Source organism: Mastomys coucha, unplaced genomic scaffold (assembly GCF_008632895.1).
Source record: "Mastomys coucha isolate ucsf_1 unplaced genomic scaffold, UCSF_Mcou_1 pScaffold15, whole genome shotgun sequence".
Taxonomy (NCBI): Eukaryota; Metazoa; Chordata; class Mammalia; order Rodentia; family Muridae; genus Mastomys; species Mastomys coucha.
The window spans coordinates 42,077,975-42,100,061 of record NW_022196897.1 but is presented as its reverse complement, the minus strand read 5'-3'; the positions used below and the strand labels follow the sequence as shown (position 1 = coordinate 42,100,061).

The 22,087-nt window shown below is 35.6% G+C and overlaps 1 protein-coding gene across 4 annotated transcripts in view; it reads right to left on the bottom strand.

The window, feature by feature from the left end:
• Nucleotides 1-22,087, bottom strand: part of Galnt13 (polypeptide N-acetylgalactosaminyltransferase 13) — a 633,613-nt gene that overhangs the window by 201,587 nt on the left and 409,939 nt on the right. For all 4 annotated transcript variants that reach the window (XM_031370288.1, XM_031370286.1, XM_031370285.1 and 1 more), the window contains exon 9: nt 5,204-5,384. In XM_031370288.1, the coding sequence (XP_031226148.1) occupies nt 5,204-5,384 (181 nt within the window). The remainder of the gene's footprint in view (nt 1-5,203; nt 5,385-22,087) is intronic.

The following is a 22,087-nucleotide window of genomic DNA, read 5'->3' as shown; positions in this document are numbered from 1 at the left end:
GAAGGAAAAGAACACTTGCATTTACAAGGTGTATTCTGTGAAGAGTGATTTCAACTTATATCCCTTCATTTCAAAGGATTTGCTAGGGCCATCAGATTGGCTGTAGCTGAAACAGTCCAATTACTATTAAAAACTGCCTCAGGCCTTAAGGGCCTATGGGCTTTAAAATCCATGATGCTAGACAGAGTATTGGCATCTTTATGAAGACAGGCAGAAAGCACACTAAACACTTGTTAGAAACTATTCTTAACACAGTTCCAAAGTGGTATTGCTCCTCATTAAACTCCAGGTACAGATAAAATTAGTTTCACATTTTCAAAGTAGCCAAATGTCAAATGAATGCTGACCAATTGAATCAGGGCATAAAATAAATAGCAGAGTAAACAGATAAACGTAGTTTGCATGCATAGCTTTTCACGGAATCAGAGCTCTTCAAACATTAAGCAAATCAGGACTCAGAAAAAGTAGAAATCAACAAGCATAAAAGTAGCTTTGTTTTATCTATTTAAGAAACTCATATTAAGCTGCTTTGTATGTCTAAAATGTTTGAATTAGTTAAAGTGAGGAGGGTTACATCAAGTGAAGTGCCAAGTCCTACACGGCAGCAGAGGTGTATATCACAGTTCCTGCCCCTGGAGCAGAGCCAGCATGCTATGGGCCTCCAAGAGTGTTGATGGTTGCTAGGCATAAGGCTTGATAACTTACATTATGGTCCTCCTGTGGTGATATTTTCCCTGCCAAAGTTAATGACTCCATGATGATTAGAAACAGCCTGAGTCCAGAAGGCAAGGGTGTGTCTCATGTCCTCAGCAAAAATGGTGAACACTGTTACCTTCAGGACAGCCCATAAGGCTAGGGAAAAAACTTAGAAAACATGACTTCAAGAAACTATACTTTCTCAAATTTGCAAAATATAAGGATGCAGTATGAATTATATAAGCAGCTTCACAGACCTAAAAGAACACAGGCAGCTGCACTATGATCCAGCTTATCAGAAAGATATTATGGAAAGAGATAACGAGATTTAGAGATTAATGAGTGCAGGGCAAGATCCTGTCCAGCTTGGTTTATTGTTTGTGCTTACAAAGACAGGCAGATTGTTCAGTTCAAGGTCAGGCTGGGATAGAGCTACTTTAGGCCCTGGAATGGTGATCTTAGAGTAGATCCTGCTAGCTTATTGTCTGTACTTACAAAGCCAGGCATATCTGAATTTATTGCTATGTCAAAACATATACTTCTTGTCTTTTCTAAGAATCAAGAGACTTATGTCATAAAATGCTGGTCCATGGGGTACTCAAAAGGAAACCTGAGATGGAGGATTGAATTGATATGTAAAATAAAGATAGGCTTTGGTCTGAAAGAGAGAGCTACACAGAGAGAACTGCCTAGAGAGTGAATATAACTCCTTTAGAATTTTTGTAGCAGGATTTCTGACATTGTCAAAGAGTTGTCCTAAAGAGGTGGTACAATGCTTTTAGATTTTTTTTTTTTTTTGTAGCAGCCTTTTTGACTTTGGCCAGAAAAGGAATGAGCTATCCAGAGAGCTTTTAGAATTTTGTCCAGCAAGAGAGCAGAAAGTTTTCTTGAATAGACTACAGAGCCAAGAGGTATCTACAGAGGGCTATCTAGAAGGCCATCTTGAGCAGATGACAGAGCTGTCAGTTTGTACTCATGATTGACTTCCAGTTGTTCTTTCATGGCTCCCAAACCCCTGGCAAAGCTGCGGTTGGCCCTTGGCAGTTTAGTTCTATTATATTATTATATAACATAAAAATTACAAAGACAGGCCACATATAAACCAGTTGGATATTCTTTCCAGGCATATGTGGACTTGGTTGTTGTTACGAGAGGATGGATAAAGGTAGTGATGTGATTCCTTGGTGTAAGCGGGACATATATAGATAGGTAATCCAACAGAAAGCAAAATAAAGAGGCTCCCAGCAAAATGCATTTCTTATTTGTTAGTGCTTCAAACTATCCAACACATATTTTTAAGCTTTACAAAGCTATAAAGCTATAGGGAAACTTTTAGATAATAGGGACATAAATCTGAAAGGACTTTACCAAGAGAGATAAGTAAATATTGCTAACATGACACTGTGAGTGCTAAAGGTGGATTCTCCACAGTCTCTGTATTCACTTCATTTTCATTGCTCTGACAAAATACCCTGATCAGAAAACAGCTTAGGGTACAAAGGTGGCTTAGTCTTCTGGGTTCTAAATCATAGCAGGAAGTCACAGTGGTAGGAGCTCAAACAGCTAGTCAAGCATCATTCATGTTTAGGAGCAGAGAGATACAAATGTTTTGGCCGGCCTGCTTGCTTGCTTGCTTGCTTGCTTGCTTGCTTGCTTGCTTGATTTCTTCTCCCTTATACAAGTCCCAATGACTTGGGGATTGTACTTCTCACAGTGGGATGGTTCTACATCAACTAAAGCACATATATCTGTGTTTAGTACAGTGTATGATATAATTTTAGTCATGCATGTAAAAGCCTGTATTTCTATTTTTGAAATCCACTTATTGCCATAGGACACACAGAGTCAAACATTCATCACTCAAGAAAATAATATTTTTGTGATTTTGACTTTTAAATTGTAGCATTCATCATAATCTATAGCATAATTAACGGCTAAAATCTTTATCATACAAATGGCTGACTGCTAGCTTATTGAATATTTTAAGTATGTGATTGAGGGTGATCTGTAACCTGCTACATTTTGGTTTTGTTTGGAATCAGCCAGATCTAGCTTCTGACCTACTTAAGTTCTCCTTTTCCTATTGAGAAGTTATAATTTCTTTAGTTTCTATCTTTGCAAGCAGATTGCCCCCTTCTCCTAAGTTCAATGGCCCCTTTAAAAGTCTCAAGTAATAACAGTTCATTCTGGCCATCTCCTTTTTCAAACGTGCTAAGGTACAAGCCTGAGTAGTAAGAACAAGAACATCCCAGGTGCCCATGACTGTGATGGAAAATGGGCACTTTCCAGGTTACACAATCAGCTCTGCTCTTCAGTGTCAAGTCCTAAGTTCACATAGAGACTACATCATATAAACTCTGAAACTGATCATTTCTGTGCAGTTTGTAAAACAGTTGTCCTTCATCTACATTTTTCAATCAATTAAAAATTATACAAAATACCTAATACTGAGGTTTTAAGATCAATACCCATAAACAGGCCATACTTTGATTCAAAGCAATTTTATATGGAACAAATTAAAATACCTTTAAAAATGGACCCAAAGCTTCTCTCCCAGCTGTCTTTCCCTGGACCAGGGCAGGGATAAGCTTTATCCACAGTTGATCTATCTATAGGAGTTCAAAGCTTCCCACCTGCCAAAACAGTAAGGAACATCTCTGCTTCCTTCCCTAAACTTTCATTGCTAAACTCATACCACAAGAGGAATGTTCATGATGGCAAGAGTAACAAGCTTGTTCTTTTTGTCATAGAACATTTGTTATCATGTTCCATCCATAAATATTAACAATGTGTGTGTGGGGTGTGTGTGTGTGTGTGTGTGTGTGTGTGTGTGTGTGTGTGCTCGCGCATGCACATGCCAAATGGACATTTACCTATGTTGTATATTTTTCCAGTCCATTGATCTTCTCTAAATGTATTTACTGTCTCACATCCCCCACATCTATAGAAAATGGTATGGAGGTTTTCAAATCATATGCGCTCCTTGCAGGTTACTGTGATCTTCCACCCCTTTTGCATATTAATTTGTTTATATGCCCCTTTTTCTTGTCAGTTCATTCAACCTTCAGAGGCTGGAGAAGAAAGGCGTCTTAGACTTCCCTAGCATTACTTGACATCCATGATGATCATTGAAAATTAATCAATTGCACATGTTTCCAATGATCCACAATCACTCACATTTTTAATGCAAGCCTCACATTTCTTTCATCCATTAGTTCTTTATTTATATTGTACTTTAAGAATTGCTATAAGTAATTATTTCCAGTCAAGAAATACCAACAGAGTAATATATAAAGGTTATATAAATGTCACTACTTTCCTGCAGATTTTGTATTTTTCTGTTGAACTAAGTGAACATCTGGACAATATTTCTACTATAAAAGGAAATATTTCTAGTCACGAGGTGGTGTTCTTGAGATATCATTTTGTCTTGACACAGATGAAGGCGTGAAAAAAGTGTGAAAAGGCCTTTCTAATCACACATTCACAAACACACACAATGCTTCAATTTTTCTCTCTTATAGAAATCTGGATTATAAGAAGGTCCTTACTGACTTTTATATTCTTCATACTTGTTACTGACATTATATTTAGCTTCATAAATCAGTGCATACCATCTACAATGCAAACTGCCCTTTTAAGCTATATAGTAGATTACTTTGTAAGAAAGAATATGAAGATGTAAATAGTTGTTGTTCTTATGGGTAACATAAGAAGGTCATTGAAAACTTTGAAGCTATATCTAAAATATCAAAGAAAAAAATTCAATAGTTTTGTTAATATATCTAAAATCCTTTCATTTTTATTTTGATATTCCATCCTATATTTTGACACCTTGAAGGAAATCATACTTCTCTTGCAACATTTATGTATTTATTTAGATATTTGGTTATACTTGATACGGATATACTTAAAGTCCTGATGCTCATGCTTCAATTTTCTGTTACTTCCTTCTCATTTTAATATACTAATATTCTGTCATTTTAAGAAATAAATAATATTGTTATTGTAGAAACAAGTAAATCAAAAGGAAATAATACAAATAACTCCCACAAAATTTTACCATCATGAAATTAAATTTTTACAAAACTCCTTATTCCTAAAATATTTCTCAAAAAAGTATTATTTAAATGTTTATAGGTTTTAGAGAATGTAAAAAAGTTTCATTGCTTCTTTGCTTAAATTTGTTAACAGTTTACTAAATCATTCCTGTTTAAAAGATTCCTAGTATGTATTAAAATAAATTTGAATACCTATATGTACATCTTTCTTTAATTGGGTAATGAATAAAAATCATAGGAGAGATTTAAAAATATTTGATATTTTTAGTTTAGGTGAAAATAACTTTAGCCTAAAATTTTCTCACACAAAAATTTCCATGATATCCTTATAATGAATAACATTTTATTTTAACTCTTAGGATAAATAAGAATAATGAAACAGATATTCAACATGTTTAAAATTTTACTTCCCCTTTTAAAAGATGGCAAATTTCAGCACTGCATACCTGGGGATATGATATAGAAGAAATCTTTGAATTCATCCATCCACACTTCTGCCAGTCTTCTGTTGTTCTTGTTAATGACATGGCCAGTGCCACCAGGGAACGTGTATGGAGTTGCTTTGCGAAAAACATGACCAACATGAGAACAAGTCACAATCTCCAAGGAGCCTCCACATTGCCAGATCTGGGAAGAAGAATGAGAAGAATAATCCCATGTAAGTACCAATAGGAATTACACAATGAAAATTCCTGTCATGACTAAAGTTCAGGCAGAAACTAAAGATGTTACGTACTTCAACAAAATATTCTGTAGACACAGATTTTGGTCTAGGATAATGACATTTTTTTAAGGAAGATCATCTCTTTAAATATTTGTAGCTAAGAGGTAATTCTTTCCATGTCACTTTAACTAGGTAGCTCAAGTTATAGTGCCCAGTAGTTACCTAGTTATTATTTAATACATAATTTAGTATCTGAATTCTACTATTTTTGAATCTCATTGTGAAGTGATATTGACAAGCAACATCAAGATCAAGTTTTGCTTTGCAGAAAAATCTATCACAATACTCCTCCATTTGGGATTGTAAATTCGTACCCAGCCCTACCCATCAAAGTTTTCCCTAAACAATATTCACACTGATGTCATTATTCTTACTAATGTTCTGGGATGCTTTTCCTTCTGCTAACCATGTATATAGTCTTCAAAATTATTTTTTCTAAGTCATTATTTGGAGAGATTGAGTATTGATTTAATTAATTAAAGCATAAGCATTGTTTTAGCAATGAGCAGAGTGTGTTATGTTGTAACCATTTATTTATTCAAGAGAAATTCTGTTAAAGAAAGATTCTTTGAAAGGAGGAACTCTTGGAAAACATACCTTGGATTTCTTGATACTTTCAGATGTGTGAAGTTGAAGGCAAGTGTTATATAAAGTTTTCACAAAGTTTTACTTCAAAAATTTCATTGCCTAGCCAAAGCTTTATTATTATTTTATGTGTATGAATCAGTGTTTACACTGGTTACCATGTCAGTGCATTTGAATCTGTGTATTAAAGTAATTTTGGATTGAAAATATTGGGAAATGCTATCTTCATTAGACATGCATAGGCTTTTATGTTGCTGAAAATGGACAATTTGGCAAGTAAGATGGCTCATGGAATAAGGACTCTCCCTGCAGCCTGACAAGCTTAGTTAAATCCCCAGAACCTAAATGTTGGAAAAAGATACATTATTCTAGAAAGTTGTTCTCTAACCTACATAAGCTTTATACTATAAATACACACACACACACACACAAATATAACAAAAGGATAGAAATACAAACTATTGCATAGCAACACTTGTTGTGTATTAAAATGTACAGTCTTCAGATGTTTTCAAGTTCACAGAAAGGAATTAAATGCTCATATTCAAATATTGTGACTTTTATATAATGGACTTGAATAGTCACAGCTCTTGAGTCAGGTGTGTGGTAGTTTGAATAATAGCTTCATGTGCTCATAGAGACTTGGTATTATTAGGAGGTGTGTAGTTATGGCCTTATTGGAGGAAGAAAGGGTAGATGTTATTTTGGGGTAGGTCTTCAGGTCTCAGATGATCAAGTCAGGCCCAGTGTCTGAATATCTCTTCTTGCTTGCAGACAGATCTGTAGAACTCTCAGCTACCTCTCTAGGAGCATATATTACATATATGTGCTGATTGCTCATAAACTAGTAGGTATTATTATAGTAGTTAGATAATTATAGTAATTATGTGCATTCAAGAATTTGGTTTTAGACATTAAAAATAATTTTCTTTCCTTGGTAGTTTTTTTTTTTCAAGCCTCCCTGCAAGCATTCATGCTTCCCACCATGATGCATATGGACTAAGCATTTAAACTGTATGTTTTCCTTTATAATAGTTGCTGTTGTCATGGCACCTCTTCAGAGCAATAGAATCCCAAATACTATGAAAGGGCTTGGAACTAATTGCCCCATCCCATACATTTAAAAGACTACCAGAGTACAGGTACGTGAACACACACACACACACACACACACATACACACACACACACACACACACACACACATACATACACACATATACACACACACATACACACACACACACACATGAGAAAGAAAGAAATACAATTATTATTACTGATATATAAACACATTACATATATGTGTTGATTGCTCATAAACTAGTAGGTATTATTATAGTAGTTATATAAATATAGTAATTATGTGCATTCAAGAATTTGGTTTTAGACATTAAAAATAATTTTCTTTCCTTGGTAGTTTTTTTTCAAAGCCCATCATTCACATGCATAGTATTTACACTTTTATATATCTGATGTTCTTTTTTAAAGAACAATTTTTAGCAACTGATTATGAAAGTAATGTTGTTTGAAAATGATCTGGTATTGGGCTTTAGCATATTTACATTTTACCACAAGGAGAATGAGAATAACAACAAATTACACCCATCACAATGGTTTGCATATTTGATTTGTAGTCTGTTCTTTTTGTCTTCTATCTTCCCAGCGCTAAACTAGTAGAAGAGATGAAATATCCAACACTTAAACAGAGATAAAAATGATGACATTTTTTTAGCCCTCTTAAAGGCCAAGCATCTTTTTCCTAAAGTACTTCATAGTCCTTTAGTTCATAACTCCTTTACCCCATGTACTGGCTGGTTTCATGTATAAAGTTGCCACATGCTATAGTCATCAGGGAAAAATGAAGTTCAGTTGAGAAAAATGCATCCATGAGATCTATCTGTAAGGCATTTTTTTTCAATTACTGAGCAATGTGGGAAGTACTAGGTCATTGTGGGTGGTGCAATCCTTGACCTAGTGGTTCTGGATTTTATATGAAAGAAGGCTGAGCCAGCCTATAAGCAGCACTTCTCCACAGCTTCTGCATCTACTCCTGCATCCAGGACTCTGTCTTGTTTGAGTTACTGTCCTGAATTTCCTCAATAATGAACAGCAACATGGAAGAATAAGTTGAATAAACCCTCTTCTCCCAAACTTGCTTTTTGGTCATGGTTTTCATTGCAGCAATAGAAACCTTAACCAAGGCACACTTTGAAAATGAAACTTACAAACCATCTTTCAATTGTAGACATCATTACATTCTTCTGTCCTTTAAATGGAGGTAGTTGATCTTTCTTCCCATAGTGTAAATCAACCCTTAGAGATCAATCTAGGCACATCACTTACATCTGTTGAAGTTAAGGTCTGGTTCTTCCTCCCAAAAATAGGACTCATACTCAAAATATATTTATTTTGGCCATATATGTAGGCTCTACTATGATTAACTAAAGATAACCCATTTTATTTTAGCCTACATTCTGTTTTGTTACCTGTGCTCAGGTACCATGTGTCTGTTTTATAACCTTCCCAAACATATCCAAATTCATTCACATCTGTCATGTTATATTTACACCTTTTAAAATAACATGAACTATATTTTATAGACACATGAAACATCTCTTTTTATTTCATTTGATTATCTACCAGTGAATGATGCTTTTTTCTACATATTCCTTAAAATGTATATGGTGAAAGCCATAAATATTTACCTAGATGAGTTTATCTAGCAGATTCCATTCTTGGAATCTCCTTTTCTATGAGTTACTTCTCAGCTTTCTCTTTCTGACCTACCATGATACAATATACAGAGCATATGAAGCTCAAGAAGAAGCAAGACCAAAGTGTGTATGCTTTAGTCCTTCTTAGAAGGGGGAACAAATACAGGGACAAAGTGTGGAGCAGAGACTGAAGGAAAGGCCATCTAGATACTGTCCCACCTAGAGATCCATCCATATACACACAACACACCCCACACACTATTGTGGATGCCAAGAAGTGCTTGCTGACTAGAACCTGATATAGCTGTCTCCTGAGAGGCTCTGCCAGCCAACAATTGGACGGAGCACAGGGACCACAATGGAGGAATTAGGGCAAGGACGGAAGGAACTGAAGAGGTTTTCAACCCCACAGGAAGAACAATATCAACCACCCAGACCCTCCCCGCCTCAGAGCTCCCAGGTACTAAACCACCAACCAAAGAGTACACATGGAGGGACCCATAGTTCCAGCTGCATATGTGGCAGAAGATGGCCTTATCTGGCATCAATGAGAGGAGAGACCATTGGTCCTGTGAAGGCTTGATGCCCCAGTGTAGGGGAATGCCAGGGTGGTAAGGTGGTAGCGGGAGGGGGAGTACCCTCATAGAAGCAGGGGGAGGGGTCTATGGAGGAGAAACACAAAAGAGGGCAACATTTGAAATGTAATAAGTAAAATATCTAATAAAAATAAAATATAAAAAAATATTTTGATCTCCATTTCTCTTCATAAGTTTGCAAAGTGGATCACGTTTGTATATTAATCTAGATAGGATCTTAATGCTTAAACACTAATGACATACCTCAGACTAGACTTTTCCAATAGCACATGGTTTAGTATAGACAAATATTTAATGAAAATATTTTTGCTTGTTTCAGAGACAAACAAATATGCATGTCCATAGTTGAATTTTTGAGTCAATCCTCTTCTACCTCTCTGGTCTTATTTTGTTCCAGAAACTTATAAACTGTCACCAATCTCTCAGATAGGTAGTCAAATAGAAAAGAAATGAAGTAAAATCAAATCTATTTCAGGTTTCTCTTTATCTTAAAAAAAACCACAATGAACACATTAACTAATCTTAGCAGTTACAGATAATTTAGAAAATATTTACTTGGACAGGATGCCTTTACAAAATGCCAAACACTGGCTAGATATTGAATTTAACAACAGAAAAGCAGTTTTAATGTTGATGAAGTTGGGACATCTATCATCAGACTGCTAGAATGATGATAGCATTCTTCCTGGATCATACTTCTCAGATGCTTTCCTTCTCTTATAACATTCCCAGGTCTTTTGGATTAAAGAGCCATTTTTGTGAACTAATGTTCAACTACTCATACATTCATTCTCCAGGTACAGTCATATTGGATTCTGCCCTTCGACATATGAATTTTAGAAGATTATGAATCAAATCATGACACACCTCTGTTTTCAATGTCACTATCTCTTGGTTTTCAGTTGCTTCATCAATGTTTACACTCTAACAACTAGTATGTTTTAAATAGGACTTTGGGGGACCCTTCAGAATGCACCAGAGACCTGAGAGGTGAGAGACTCTCAGGACTCAAAGGGAGGGACCTTAGATGAAATCCCTGACAGTAGGGAGAGAGAACTTATAGAGCCCACCTCCAACAGGAAGATAGGGCATCAAGTGAGGGGTTAGGTTGCCATCCCACAGTAATATCTCTGACCCATAACTGTTCCTGTCTGAAAGAATTACAGGGATGGAAATGGAGAGTAACCTGAGGAAAAGAAGGTCCAGTGACAGGCCCAAAGTGGGATCCAGCTCAAGGGGAGGTCCCAAGACCTGACACTATTATTGAGGCTATGGAGCGCTCACAAAAAGGGACTTATCATGGCTGCCCTCTGAAAGACCCAACAAACAGCTGAAAGAGTCAGATGCAAATATTTCCACCAAACCAATGGACAGAAGCAGCTGACCCCTGTTGTTGAATTAGGGAAGGCAGAAAGAAGCTGAGGAGAAGGGCGATCCTGTAGGAGGACCAGCAGTCTCAGTTAATCTGGACCACCTAGATCTCTCAAACATTGTTCAATACATCAGCTGATATGAGGCCCCCAACACACATATAGTAGAGGACTGCTGTGTCAGTGTTCATACAGAGATGATGCACTTAACCCTCAAGAGACTGGAAGCCTCAGGGGAGTCAGTTGGGGTAGGAGTTGAGGAAATCCATGTGGAGACAAGGGGGGTGGGAGGAGGTATGTGATATAGAACAGTCTGAGGGTGGATCGGGTATGGGGTGGGGAATAAAATATGGAGTGTAAAAAATAAATTAATTAAAATAAAAAATAAATCAAAAAAGTCTTTAAAATATTTAACCATTTGACTTTGCTTCACTGTCTAAATATTTCAATGGTAGCTCACCAAACTGAAAATATAAACAAAATTTGTTCACGGTTCCTTTAATATGATATATAATTCTTTCCCTCTACCAAAAACTTGGTGATATTGAATCTTGGGTATTTTCTAGAATCACATTGCATTTCATTACACATCAAAGCTTCTTCGCACACTTACTCTGCCTTCACCATAATTCTGGCATGCCTCTTTCTCATTAGATAAAGTGTCTTTTTCTCATTCTTATCTCCAGGCTGGAGAGATACCTCAGTCACACTTGTATAGCTCTTAAAGAAGTTCCAAATTAGTTCCCTTACTCATGAATTAAACTCCCACAAGCCACATGTGGAATGACTAGCCCACATGTGTATGTGCTTAAATGCTTGACCATCTTTCACTAACAAATTTACACATGATTTCAAAAGAAAATATTTTTTAAAAAATAGATTTTAAGAGACAGGTTTTCTGTATTCCTACCCTACATTCTCAACTAGTATATGTACTATAAAAAGGCAAAGATGACTGCTTGTTTGTGCAGCCTGTAGGGCCACCTTGAAGCAATAAGACAATTAGCTGTGTGTTGCCAAAATAGGCAAATGAACAATTTAAAATTTAATTACCAAGGTTAACATAAAGAAAATAAAGCACTTCCAGAGGAATGATGAGCTAAGCACATTTGGAAATGTATAAAGTTATATATTGTGAGGTATTTTAAAATATGGATTCAGACAAATTACCTTGCCAAATAAATGTGTGCTGTTCCATAGTTCGTAGAAACTGAGGAAATTTTTTAGAGGGTGTAATACAACACAAGAGCAAAATAATAATAAAAAAAATGATTCATGGTTCAAGGTGAATGAGGCTGTTGATTGACACAGTAGCAATTCTACAGGCACTCCTGACAGACTTCTATGGAATCTCACAGTAATCTCTTATTCTCTAAAATAACACAATTCAGCAAAGTACTCAGCATTTTCACAAATAACAGATTTTTCTTAAAAGTGACAGGCATTCAGAAATTTAATACATAGAGTGCTTTAAAACAGGAAATTTAAGGTCTTCCCATTACCGTAAGGAGGCTAATATTAATGGAAAGAAGGATTTTTCTTAATTCAAGTGATTACACACACCAAAGAGAAAAAAAATCAAACAAATAAAAAAAAACCAAAAAATCAAAACAAACAAAAAGATGAGGAAATACCAAAACCAAACCAAACCAAACAAACAACCCCCCCCAAAAAAAAAAACCACAACAAAAAATTATCTTTGCATCTGCACCAATTTAGAGTGGGTTTCTTTTAGGCAAAAGTACCTCTTTTCTTACCAGATAGAAGAATCCAATTAGTAACCCATAGACTATCTACTCAAGTACTGCCATTTGATCAAAGAAATATGTGTTTAATGTTTTTGGAAAAGTATCCAGCATGGAATATAAGTGTATTTCTAGTGCAGTGAGAATACTGTCTAATCTAGGGAATTTTGAGTATTTCTAGTGCAGTGAGAATACTGTCTAATCTAGGGAATTTTGAGAATATGTTTTGTGGATAATGGTATAACAGAACTGGCAGGTCAAAAGATGTACTGACGAAAAGTATTGCTAGACTCAAGTGGTTTCTGGGCCATACTTGTAGAATCTGGTGCACGTAAAGAGAGAATCAGCTATGTAATATGAAAGCTGACCAGCTTGTGTTAGTACAAGTAAGAAAAAGAGTTGCTGGTCCTCTACTGTGACAGGGAGACTAAGATTACCCTTTCTTAAAGACCCTTGTGAGTCAGAGATGTTACTTAAAGCTAAGCACAGTTGAAAAAAAAATGATGGGATATCTACACCCCGGAGCTAACCCTGTGCCACAGCTTTCCATACCTAAATCCTGCCAGGAGAGAGCTGGGCTCCAAGTAGCACTGACACACCTAAGGACACAGGTGAGACCACCACTATTGCTCCAATACCTGACACAAGAAGGACCAAAAGGAGCCCACAGGGCACAGAAACCACAGGTCTGTAACCCTATAGGAAGAACAAGAATATCACCAGACCTGCCCAGGCCTCCCAGGGACTGAACCACCAACCAAAAAGCATACATGGAAGAACCCATGGCTCCAGATGCATATGAAGCAGAAGACAGCCTTATTTGGCATCAATAGGAGGAGAGGCTCTTGGACCCATGAAGGTTTGATGCCCCAGTGTAGGGGAATGCCAGGACAATGAGTTGGGAGTTTGTTGGTGGGAGAGCACCCTCAAAGAAACAGGGGAAGGAGGGATAGAATATGGGGTTTGTTGAGGGGAAACTGGGAAGGGGGATAACATTTGAAATGTAAATAAATAAAATATTCAATAAAGAAAAAATAAACCACCATAAAAGTGATGGAAGTCAGTATTGAAGACGATCACTAAGAACAGGTGGATCTATACAGAGCCAATCATAGCAAGCCATAATGTTGATTCAACGTATTATAAATGATCTACCATTTCCCTAGCCCAACTTTGACCTGGATCAGATGGTGAGAGAGCATGTTTAACCACTCAAATGTCCTCCATTGGCATGGGAATATGAGCAAAGACACAAATGTCAGCTGTCTTTTATGTAACAAGGTCTTTGCACAGGTGAGAAGATTTTAATAATTGCAAGCCATCAAGAAAACAGAGACTTTACCTTAAATGACAATCATTAGCACTATAAATGGCTGTATTTCAGATGTAAAAGCATGGTTGGAGAAAAAAAAATAAAGGAATTATTGGTACTACCATAGTTTCAGGCTTAAGGGTTCTATGTTAATAATAGGGCTCAGAACATATTAATCCCAAATATCTGAACTTGGCATTTGGAAAAAAAACTACTGAATTCAAAAGGACACCCCGATTTCCATGTGCCTCCCTCACCTGATACATGCTTAAAAAAATGAAAACTAAAAAAAAATACCTGACCTGTATAACATGAAAATCAGTCATAAGACCTGCCTTTTGTCTTAGCCCATGCTCTATAGCCAAGGTCAATCTGAGTAAACAATCCTGGTTAAATTCTTCCACCTTGAACTCCTCTTTTTAATATATCACTCACATCCTCTCTTAAATACATCATATTTAATGAGTCATTCATTTTCCTTTAATTAAAATTAAAATGTACACTGTTTCTAAAAACTCCCACCTCAGATAACAGTTTTCTAAAGCACTTTTTAAAATAATTTTCTCTTGGCATGTGTCTTTTACAATAGGAGTATTAGTCACCTGAAGCCTGTTGGGGTGAAAAAAACATACTAATTTTTCCCCATTAAACTTCGAGCACGCAAACCCACAGAGAAGGGAATTTATTAATGTACTGTGGTACCAATGATCTTTGTGCTTTCTACCTTATTAGGTAAAGGGGTAAATGCTATTTTGATTCTATCTTGCTAAATGGTAAAGATAATTTCTATTTAGAAATATAAATACAAAATTCCCAATGATGGTTATTGGTTTTATAAGGCAGAATAGAAATCTTCCCTTGATTTTGACTCTTAAATATGTTTATGAGTTTTACCAGAGAAGGTGGCAATTGCTCCATTTCTAAGTAATATTACTTTTTCATGAAGGCCTCTTGGAGTAAGACTCATCCCACATTAGCCATCTGTACTTATAGAATATATCATACACATAACACTTTTTAGACAAACCTTCTTTCAAAATGAAAATAGGAAAATAGGGACATACAATATTCATTACTAAGGCTGATCTGTGGTAAAAACCAATATTAACCTAATATAAGTATAAAATTCTGATGATTATATATTTGCAGAGTTGTCATATACTAGTCCACTGGTTCTCAACCTTCCTAAAGATACAACAGATCCTCATGCTATGCTTACCCAAACCATAAAATTATTCTTAATTATAAACCATAAAATTATTTTTAACTTATAATATAAAATTATAAATCTCTGAAGAAAGAAATTGAAGAAGACATCAGAAGACTAAAGATCTCCCATTCTAATGGATCCATAGGAATAATGTAGTAAAACTGGCAATCTTACCATAAACAAACTACAGATTCAATGCAATCCTCGTAAAAATTCCAACATAATTTTCATAGGTCTTTAAAGAGCAGTTCATAACTTTATATGGAAAAACAAGAAATGCAGGATAGACAAAACAATCCTATATGATAAAAGAACTTCAGGACAAATCATTACCCATGACCCCAAGCTGTACTACAGAGCAATGGTTAAAAAAAAAAAAAAAAGGCTTATATTGGTACAGAAATAGACATGTTGATCAATGGAATATGGACACTTGATTTTTGACAAAGAAGCCAAAATGATACAATGGAAGAAAGAAATTATCTTCAAGAAATTCTACTGGTCTTACCGGATGCCTGCATGTAGAAAAATTCAAATTGATCCATATCTATCACCCAGCACACTACTCAAGTCCCAATGGATCAAGGACCTCAACATAAAACCTGATACTTAAGTCTAATAGAAAAGAAAGCTGGAAATGACCTTGAATATATTGGCACAAGAGAAAGTATTGTGAATAGAACATCAACAGGCTCTAAGATCAATCATTAATAAATGGGATCTAGTGAAACTGAAAAGCTTCTATAAGGCAAGGGACATTGTCAAATTAGGACAAAAAGACAGACAATGAATTGGGAAAAGATGTTCACTAACCCTACATCTGACAATGGGATAATATCCAAAATATAAAAAGAACTCAAGAAGTTAGACTTTAACAAACTAAATAACCCAATTTAAAAATGTAGTACAGAGCTAAACAGAATTCTCAAGAGGGGAATTTGAAATGGCCTAGATGCACTTAAAGAAATGTTGACTATTCTTTGTCACCAGGGAAATGCAAAACAAAATGACCCTGAGATATCATCTTAAGCCAATCAGTATTGCTAAGATCAAAAACTCAAACTATAGCACATGCTGGCAAGGATGTGGAGAAAAGAAAACACTCATCCATTGCTGGTGAGATTGTACTCTGGAAAACAACCTGACATTTTCTCAAAAATTGAAAATAGTTCCACCTGGAAACCAAACTATACCACTGCTGGGTATATATACAAAAGATGGTACAGCAAAGCACAAGGACATGTGCTCCGCTATGTTCATAGCAACTTTCACAATAGTCGAAGGTGGGACTCTATGACAGTGGGATGGGGAGGGGCACAGTGTTTGAGATGTAAATAAATACAAAGAGAAATACTTTATAACTATAATATTGTTACTGTTATGAACCACAGTATAAAGATCTGATATGCAGGATATGTGATATGTAACTCCAAAGGGGTTATGACCCACAGGTTGAGCACAACTATACTAGACATAAGTCCTAACTTAGTATGTGGGTGAATCTCATAAGCTGCATGGAGAGTGATTACCTTGGTGGTTTCTCTACCAGCTTCTTTATTAAATATTTTAGGAGAAAGGCTAAAAGTTGTAAATAAGCAAAGGCATAGAATACTTAAGACTGCTAGAAGAATGTTCATGCCACTTGCCTCTTGCAATCAGAGCACTCAGTGTTGCTGACTCTTGTCCTTTGAAAGAAAACATTCAGATGTAGGATTTTACATTTCTGTAAAAATTATAATGTCTAACATTTTAGGTATACAATGATGAATTTAGAAGTATAGAGAGCTATTTTTCAACTAGAATATAATATTATGTTTTCTGAAAATATATTACAATAGCTAAATAAATAGGATAAACTGAATAAAATAGTTGTTCCTTCCACATGAACTTATAATACCCAAATTTCTATGTATCATCAGGCATACATAATTATTGTTTTTGAGGTTCCCAACAGCTTAATATTTATGTTTTTTATCTTTCAACCTAATTTGACTGTGTAGAAAATATAGTCTTTTATCCACAGAAACTGAAGCTAGTAACTGTGTTTGTTTCCAGATGTTTTTATAAACTTCTTTTGATGATGTGGTGTAATTAATCAAAATGTAAAATGCCCCTTGCTCATCAGATTTTATTCTCATTGTCAAAAGAAAATTAACTTACTTTATCTCATGTGTGTGTGTGTGTGTGTGTGTGTGTGTGTGTGTGTGTTGGTACCTACAGTAGTGACATTCTAACTGAGAATCATATACTCCATGAGCATCTGGTTTTGATGGCTCATGTTTATAATCTCAGAGCTCCAAAGACATAAGCACGAGGACCCCCCACAAGTTCAAGCCTAGCCTGCGATACATACATAGTCCTAGGCTAGCCTAATATTGAGCATAATACCATGTTTCAAGTAAGTAAATGTAAATAAATAATAAAAACAACTGTCATAAACTAGCATCTAGAATTGTACTTCAAAAATGAACTATTTCCAGTGTAAGGTTGTTCCCAGACTGATACAGCTGCTTGTTTTATTCTGAGTTTCAACTTCTTCCCTATATGCTACCATTACTGCATTGAACCATTTTATATGACATCGTCAATAATAAAAACAAGTGATATATAATGGGGGGGCACATGGAACAATGGTTATGACTGTGTATTTAAATGCTGAAACTCAATTCCTGCTTGGCCCCTTACCAGCTGAGTGACCTCACTTGCTTCTTTCTCTCTATGCTTTAGGTTGTAGGCAATAAAAAAGATTAGAAAGATGTACCCAAGAGGGCTGTTGTGATGATTAAGGCAAACTAGGGTATATAAAGACATTTAGCCTTTACTGGGAAAATGAATTTGAACACACTAAACTGGAGAGATGCATTAAGAAGTCATTGCAATAATCTAGGGGCAAGATGATAATGTCCTAGGGTGATGATAATGAAACAGAGAGGCGTGTAATAGCTTGACACAATTTGGAGAATTAAAATTATGAATTAATGCATGTGCTTTTCTACCCATTATGTCGTCTACTAGGTCTAGCTCTCATGCTTGCTTCTTGTAAACAGTTCTTGAAGACGCTATCTTTCATTGATTGGCTTACACTGAAATATAACACTATCCCTCTATAACCTGCCACTCAGCTCTTCATTTTTAGATTCCTATATTATTGTATATTTATGTTTGTATTTACATTTGGAGGTTTTATTTATGCATACTTTTCTAGAACTATGTGGTATACATATGTACATTGTATTTGGGGAATATCATGTATTACTGTGTAAACCTGAGATGCAAGATAGATAGTAAAAAATATTGAATTTTAAAAAGATAAACCAGTCTGGGCTCTAATTAAATGTATATCAAATTTAGGTTCATAATATAAATAATATTTACTTTGTTAAGTAGACAAATATGAGGAACAACAACTATTAATTTCACAAAGGGAAAGCTGGTGATAATAATGGTGTATATTCTAATCATCATTGATACTACCAGTTTACATTGCACACACACATGAACACACACACATACATACAAAAAGAGAGAGAGAGAGAGAGAGAGAGAGAGAGAGAGAGAGAGAGAGAGAGAAGTGAGAGAGAGAGGGAGAGAGAACCCAAACAAAACACACTCAAAGAGTAGTTTGTTTTGTGTTGACCAACTATTATCACCATGGCACCTAATAATTACTGTGAGTGGGGACGACATCTTTGTTGGTTGAGTTGTGTCCTACATCTTACTTTTTAACAGGAGATTCATGTGATTTGAGACAAGTTCTTATTAAATAGATTTAGCTGTCCAAACTCATGATCCTCCTATATTTGCCTCCTAATTGCTAGATCACAGATGTGTGCCATCATATCTGTCTGTATCTTACTATGGAATCATATCTTAATGTAGATAGAATTGAAGTTAGAAAATTGCCAATGTCAAACTACTGTGGCTTTTATCTTGACACTTTCCAAAGGTAACAAAAAGATTCAGCTTCTGAAAAAAAATCTATGCGGTACTTTCTTCTTCATAGCCCAGTACTTCCTTTTGTTTTACGATACTCTGGGTCATACGAGAGCTTATCCGGGCCAATCAAGCCCTCTAGCACTAAGTAACATCAGCCCAACTGAAAATTGGTCTTGAGAAATGAACTGGTTTTTATGGAAAAAATAACATAACGCTTTATATATAGATTTGTAAAGATGGACTTGATCTCAAACTAGATAGAATCAGATTATAGAGTTAGTAAAAGATACTAAGTCCCAAGCATCTTGACAAAATAGAGAATAAATAAAAGAAGAGGCAAAGTTGAAAATTATTTTAGATCCATAAAATAAAACCCACATGTTTAATCAACCCATCCCCACTTAGGTAAGTCAAATTTACTTTATCTATATTAGAAGAACATGATTAAAAAAATCTTGGTTGGTGCTGAGTAGATCACTTTCAGTATGTGCTACCCTGGTACGAGACCCTGAGTGTAATGCTGAGAACACACATGAAAAGCAGGAAATGGTGACATACATTTACAATCTTACCTCCAGTAATACAAAGTCTGATAGAATGCCAGAGCTTCCCTAGCCAGTCACCCTACCTACTGGGCAAGTTCTAGGCCAGTCACTGACCTTGTTTCCAAAAACAAAGTCGGATTCATAGATGCCACAGCTTTGTAGTAATGTTGTTTGCCCCTTCCTTTGTAAGCTTCAAGGTGCCTTCTGGTACCATGAAATATGGTCCTCAAGCAGGAAACATTTGGGTCAATTCCAGAGCGGGTACCCCTGAACCCTGTCTAAAGTACATGGTGTCTTCAGCAATGGGGACTTAACCAGGGAGTTAACAAAATATAACAATAATAGTCTCTAATGCACTGAGAGTTTCTTGGAAAAGTCTGATCAACAACTCAAAAACAAACAAACAAGCAAACAAACAAACCAAGAAAAAAACAGTGTTGTAGTTTTGTTGAATGGTCTTTGGTTCTTGGAGTGAATATTCTTAGTTCAGATGTAAAATTTCATTTAAACTATGTGTGCATATTTATATTTACACAGAGACTTATATGTATTATAGAGTTAGGGGAGAGCTAGTTAATAGTATGATTCTTTATGACTTGTTTCAAACATCCTTACTGTTATTCTACCCTCTTTCTCCTTTTGTATTTATCTCTGTTACTAAGTAGAAGCCACACTTCCATCCATCAGATCACTTGTCTCTTGTTTACTCTCTTCTCTATTGGTCCCTGACCTGATAGTGTTCTCTTTCTACTTTCCTGGCGTATATGGTTACTCCTGGATATGCACTCATATCTGAGAACAACAAAGCACTAAAAACCAAAGGTGACACATCTGTAACCAATAGCTCTCCAATTTTATTTCAGACTCACTCCACAAGAAAGAAACTATGCCTTTTTCTAGAAACCTAGCCAACTATCTGGGAATAATAGTGAAGTTATCATTCTTGGAGGAGACCTGCAACCACCATTTTAGAAACCCGGTGTATTCCATAACAACATTTTAAATATATATCCATATTGTAGGTAAGCTGAGGCAGGAAGCTATTGGGGATCTGTGCTTAGAGCTGCTGTGAGAGGTGGATCAAGAAACATACAGGGGCTACTGGCAAAGGCAGGCAGCAATTAGAGAAGTCAGATGGCAGTTTGTTTGTTTGTTTGTTTTTTCTGAAGGAACAAAGCTTAGTGTACTGGGGATGCCACTCCCTGTGACCAGTGTGTAAACTGTGAACTCTTTTAACTCCTTGGGGCTGGCAAGAAAGAGAAGGAAAGAGAGCAAATTCACATGTGTACACATACACAAACACACACAGAGAGAGTAAATGAAACAAAAGGCAGAGTCCAATAACTTCATACACAAATATATACATACCTATATATGTGCATATACATACATTTATATATGCATATGTACATACGTACAGAACTACAAACAGACATACACATATACACAAAGAACAATTATAGCAAAGGTCCACAGGCAAGCTCCAAGAATTTCACACATACATACATAAATTCATATAACTGGTAGATGGAGTAGGCTCCAACAAATATTCAGACAAGTTTTGTGTATATATATATATATATATATATATATATATATATATATATATGTAATGGTATAGAAGGTAATGGATACCTTCTATGGATAGAGGGAACAATGTTCCAGCTCCCATTCACAGAAGCCTTACACATGTATATATACACATAGTTGATGGATGGATGGAAAATACTCTAACCCACCACACACACAAACCTTATACATACACATAGTTGATGGATGCTCTAACCTTCATAATTTATTCTTTCTTCCATCGTTTATATATCCCAGAAAAATCTTTCAAGTACTATAAAATTATATTGTAATTATGTTTTAGTTTTCTTCTAGTCAATAGTTATGAAAAACCAATATGTCTTCAGTACCTTTACAAGAAACAATACATAGTACAGGTAAAGAAAACAAATTATTCCCAAGAACCCACATGCATTTGTAACTAACAAACGTTATAAATTAACATAGTATAAGTAAGCTAGGTAGTTTTCTCAGCCAGTTTCTCTTACTGGCAGGCAGCATTTGTGTTTACAAAGAAAGGAGTAAAAAGGAATAATCATTTTATTTATCTATAAAAGTAATCTTGTAAGAATCTTAAAAGAATCACAAATCTAAACTTTTATATGAATATCAGTCATACATATTTTAAACCTCAGAATGCATATCTACTCATCAGAAACTCTTAATAGATAATGTCAGGAAGCTGAATGCAAAATTTGGTATGAGAAATCAGTCAGTAGCAGTCCAGTCTCTGTGAGAGTCACGTCAGCCAGTGCTGTCATTGCTCTGTTCCCTGACCAAATGCTAACTAATAGCTTAACTAATGTTAGCAAGTCTTTCTGAACTGCAAAATGTTCCTTAAGATTTTCTACATTAGAGCAAGTAATAAAAATATCTCAACCTAGCTTCACTAACAATTTTATTTTTCCAAATGTTTTCTAAGTATGGCGGTCATTGCTGACAATCTATGCCTCTAAATTCTTTCTCAGTATGGTGACTGAATCATTAATCTGCTTGAGTAGCAATGCCAGAAAGAGACCAAG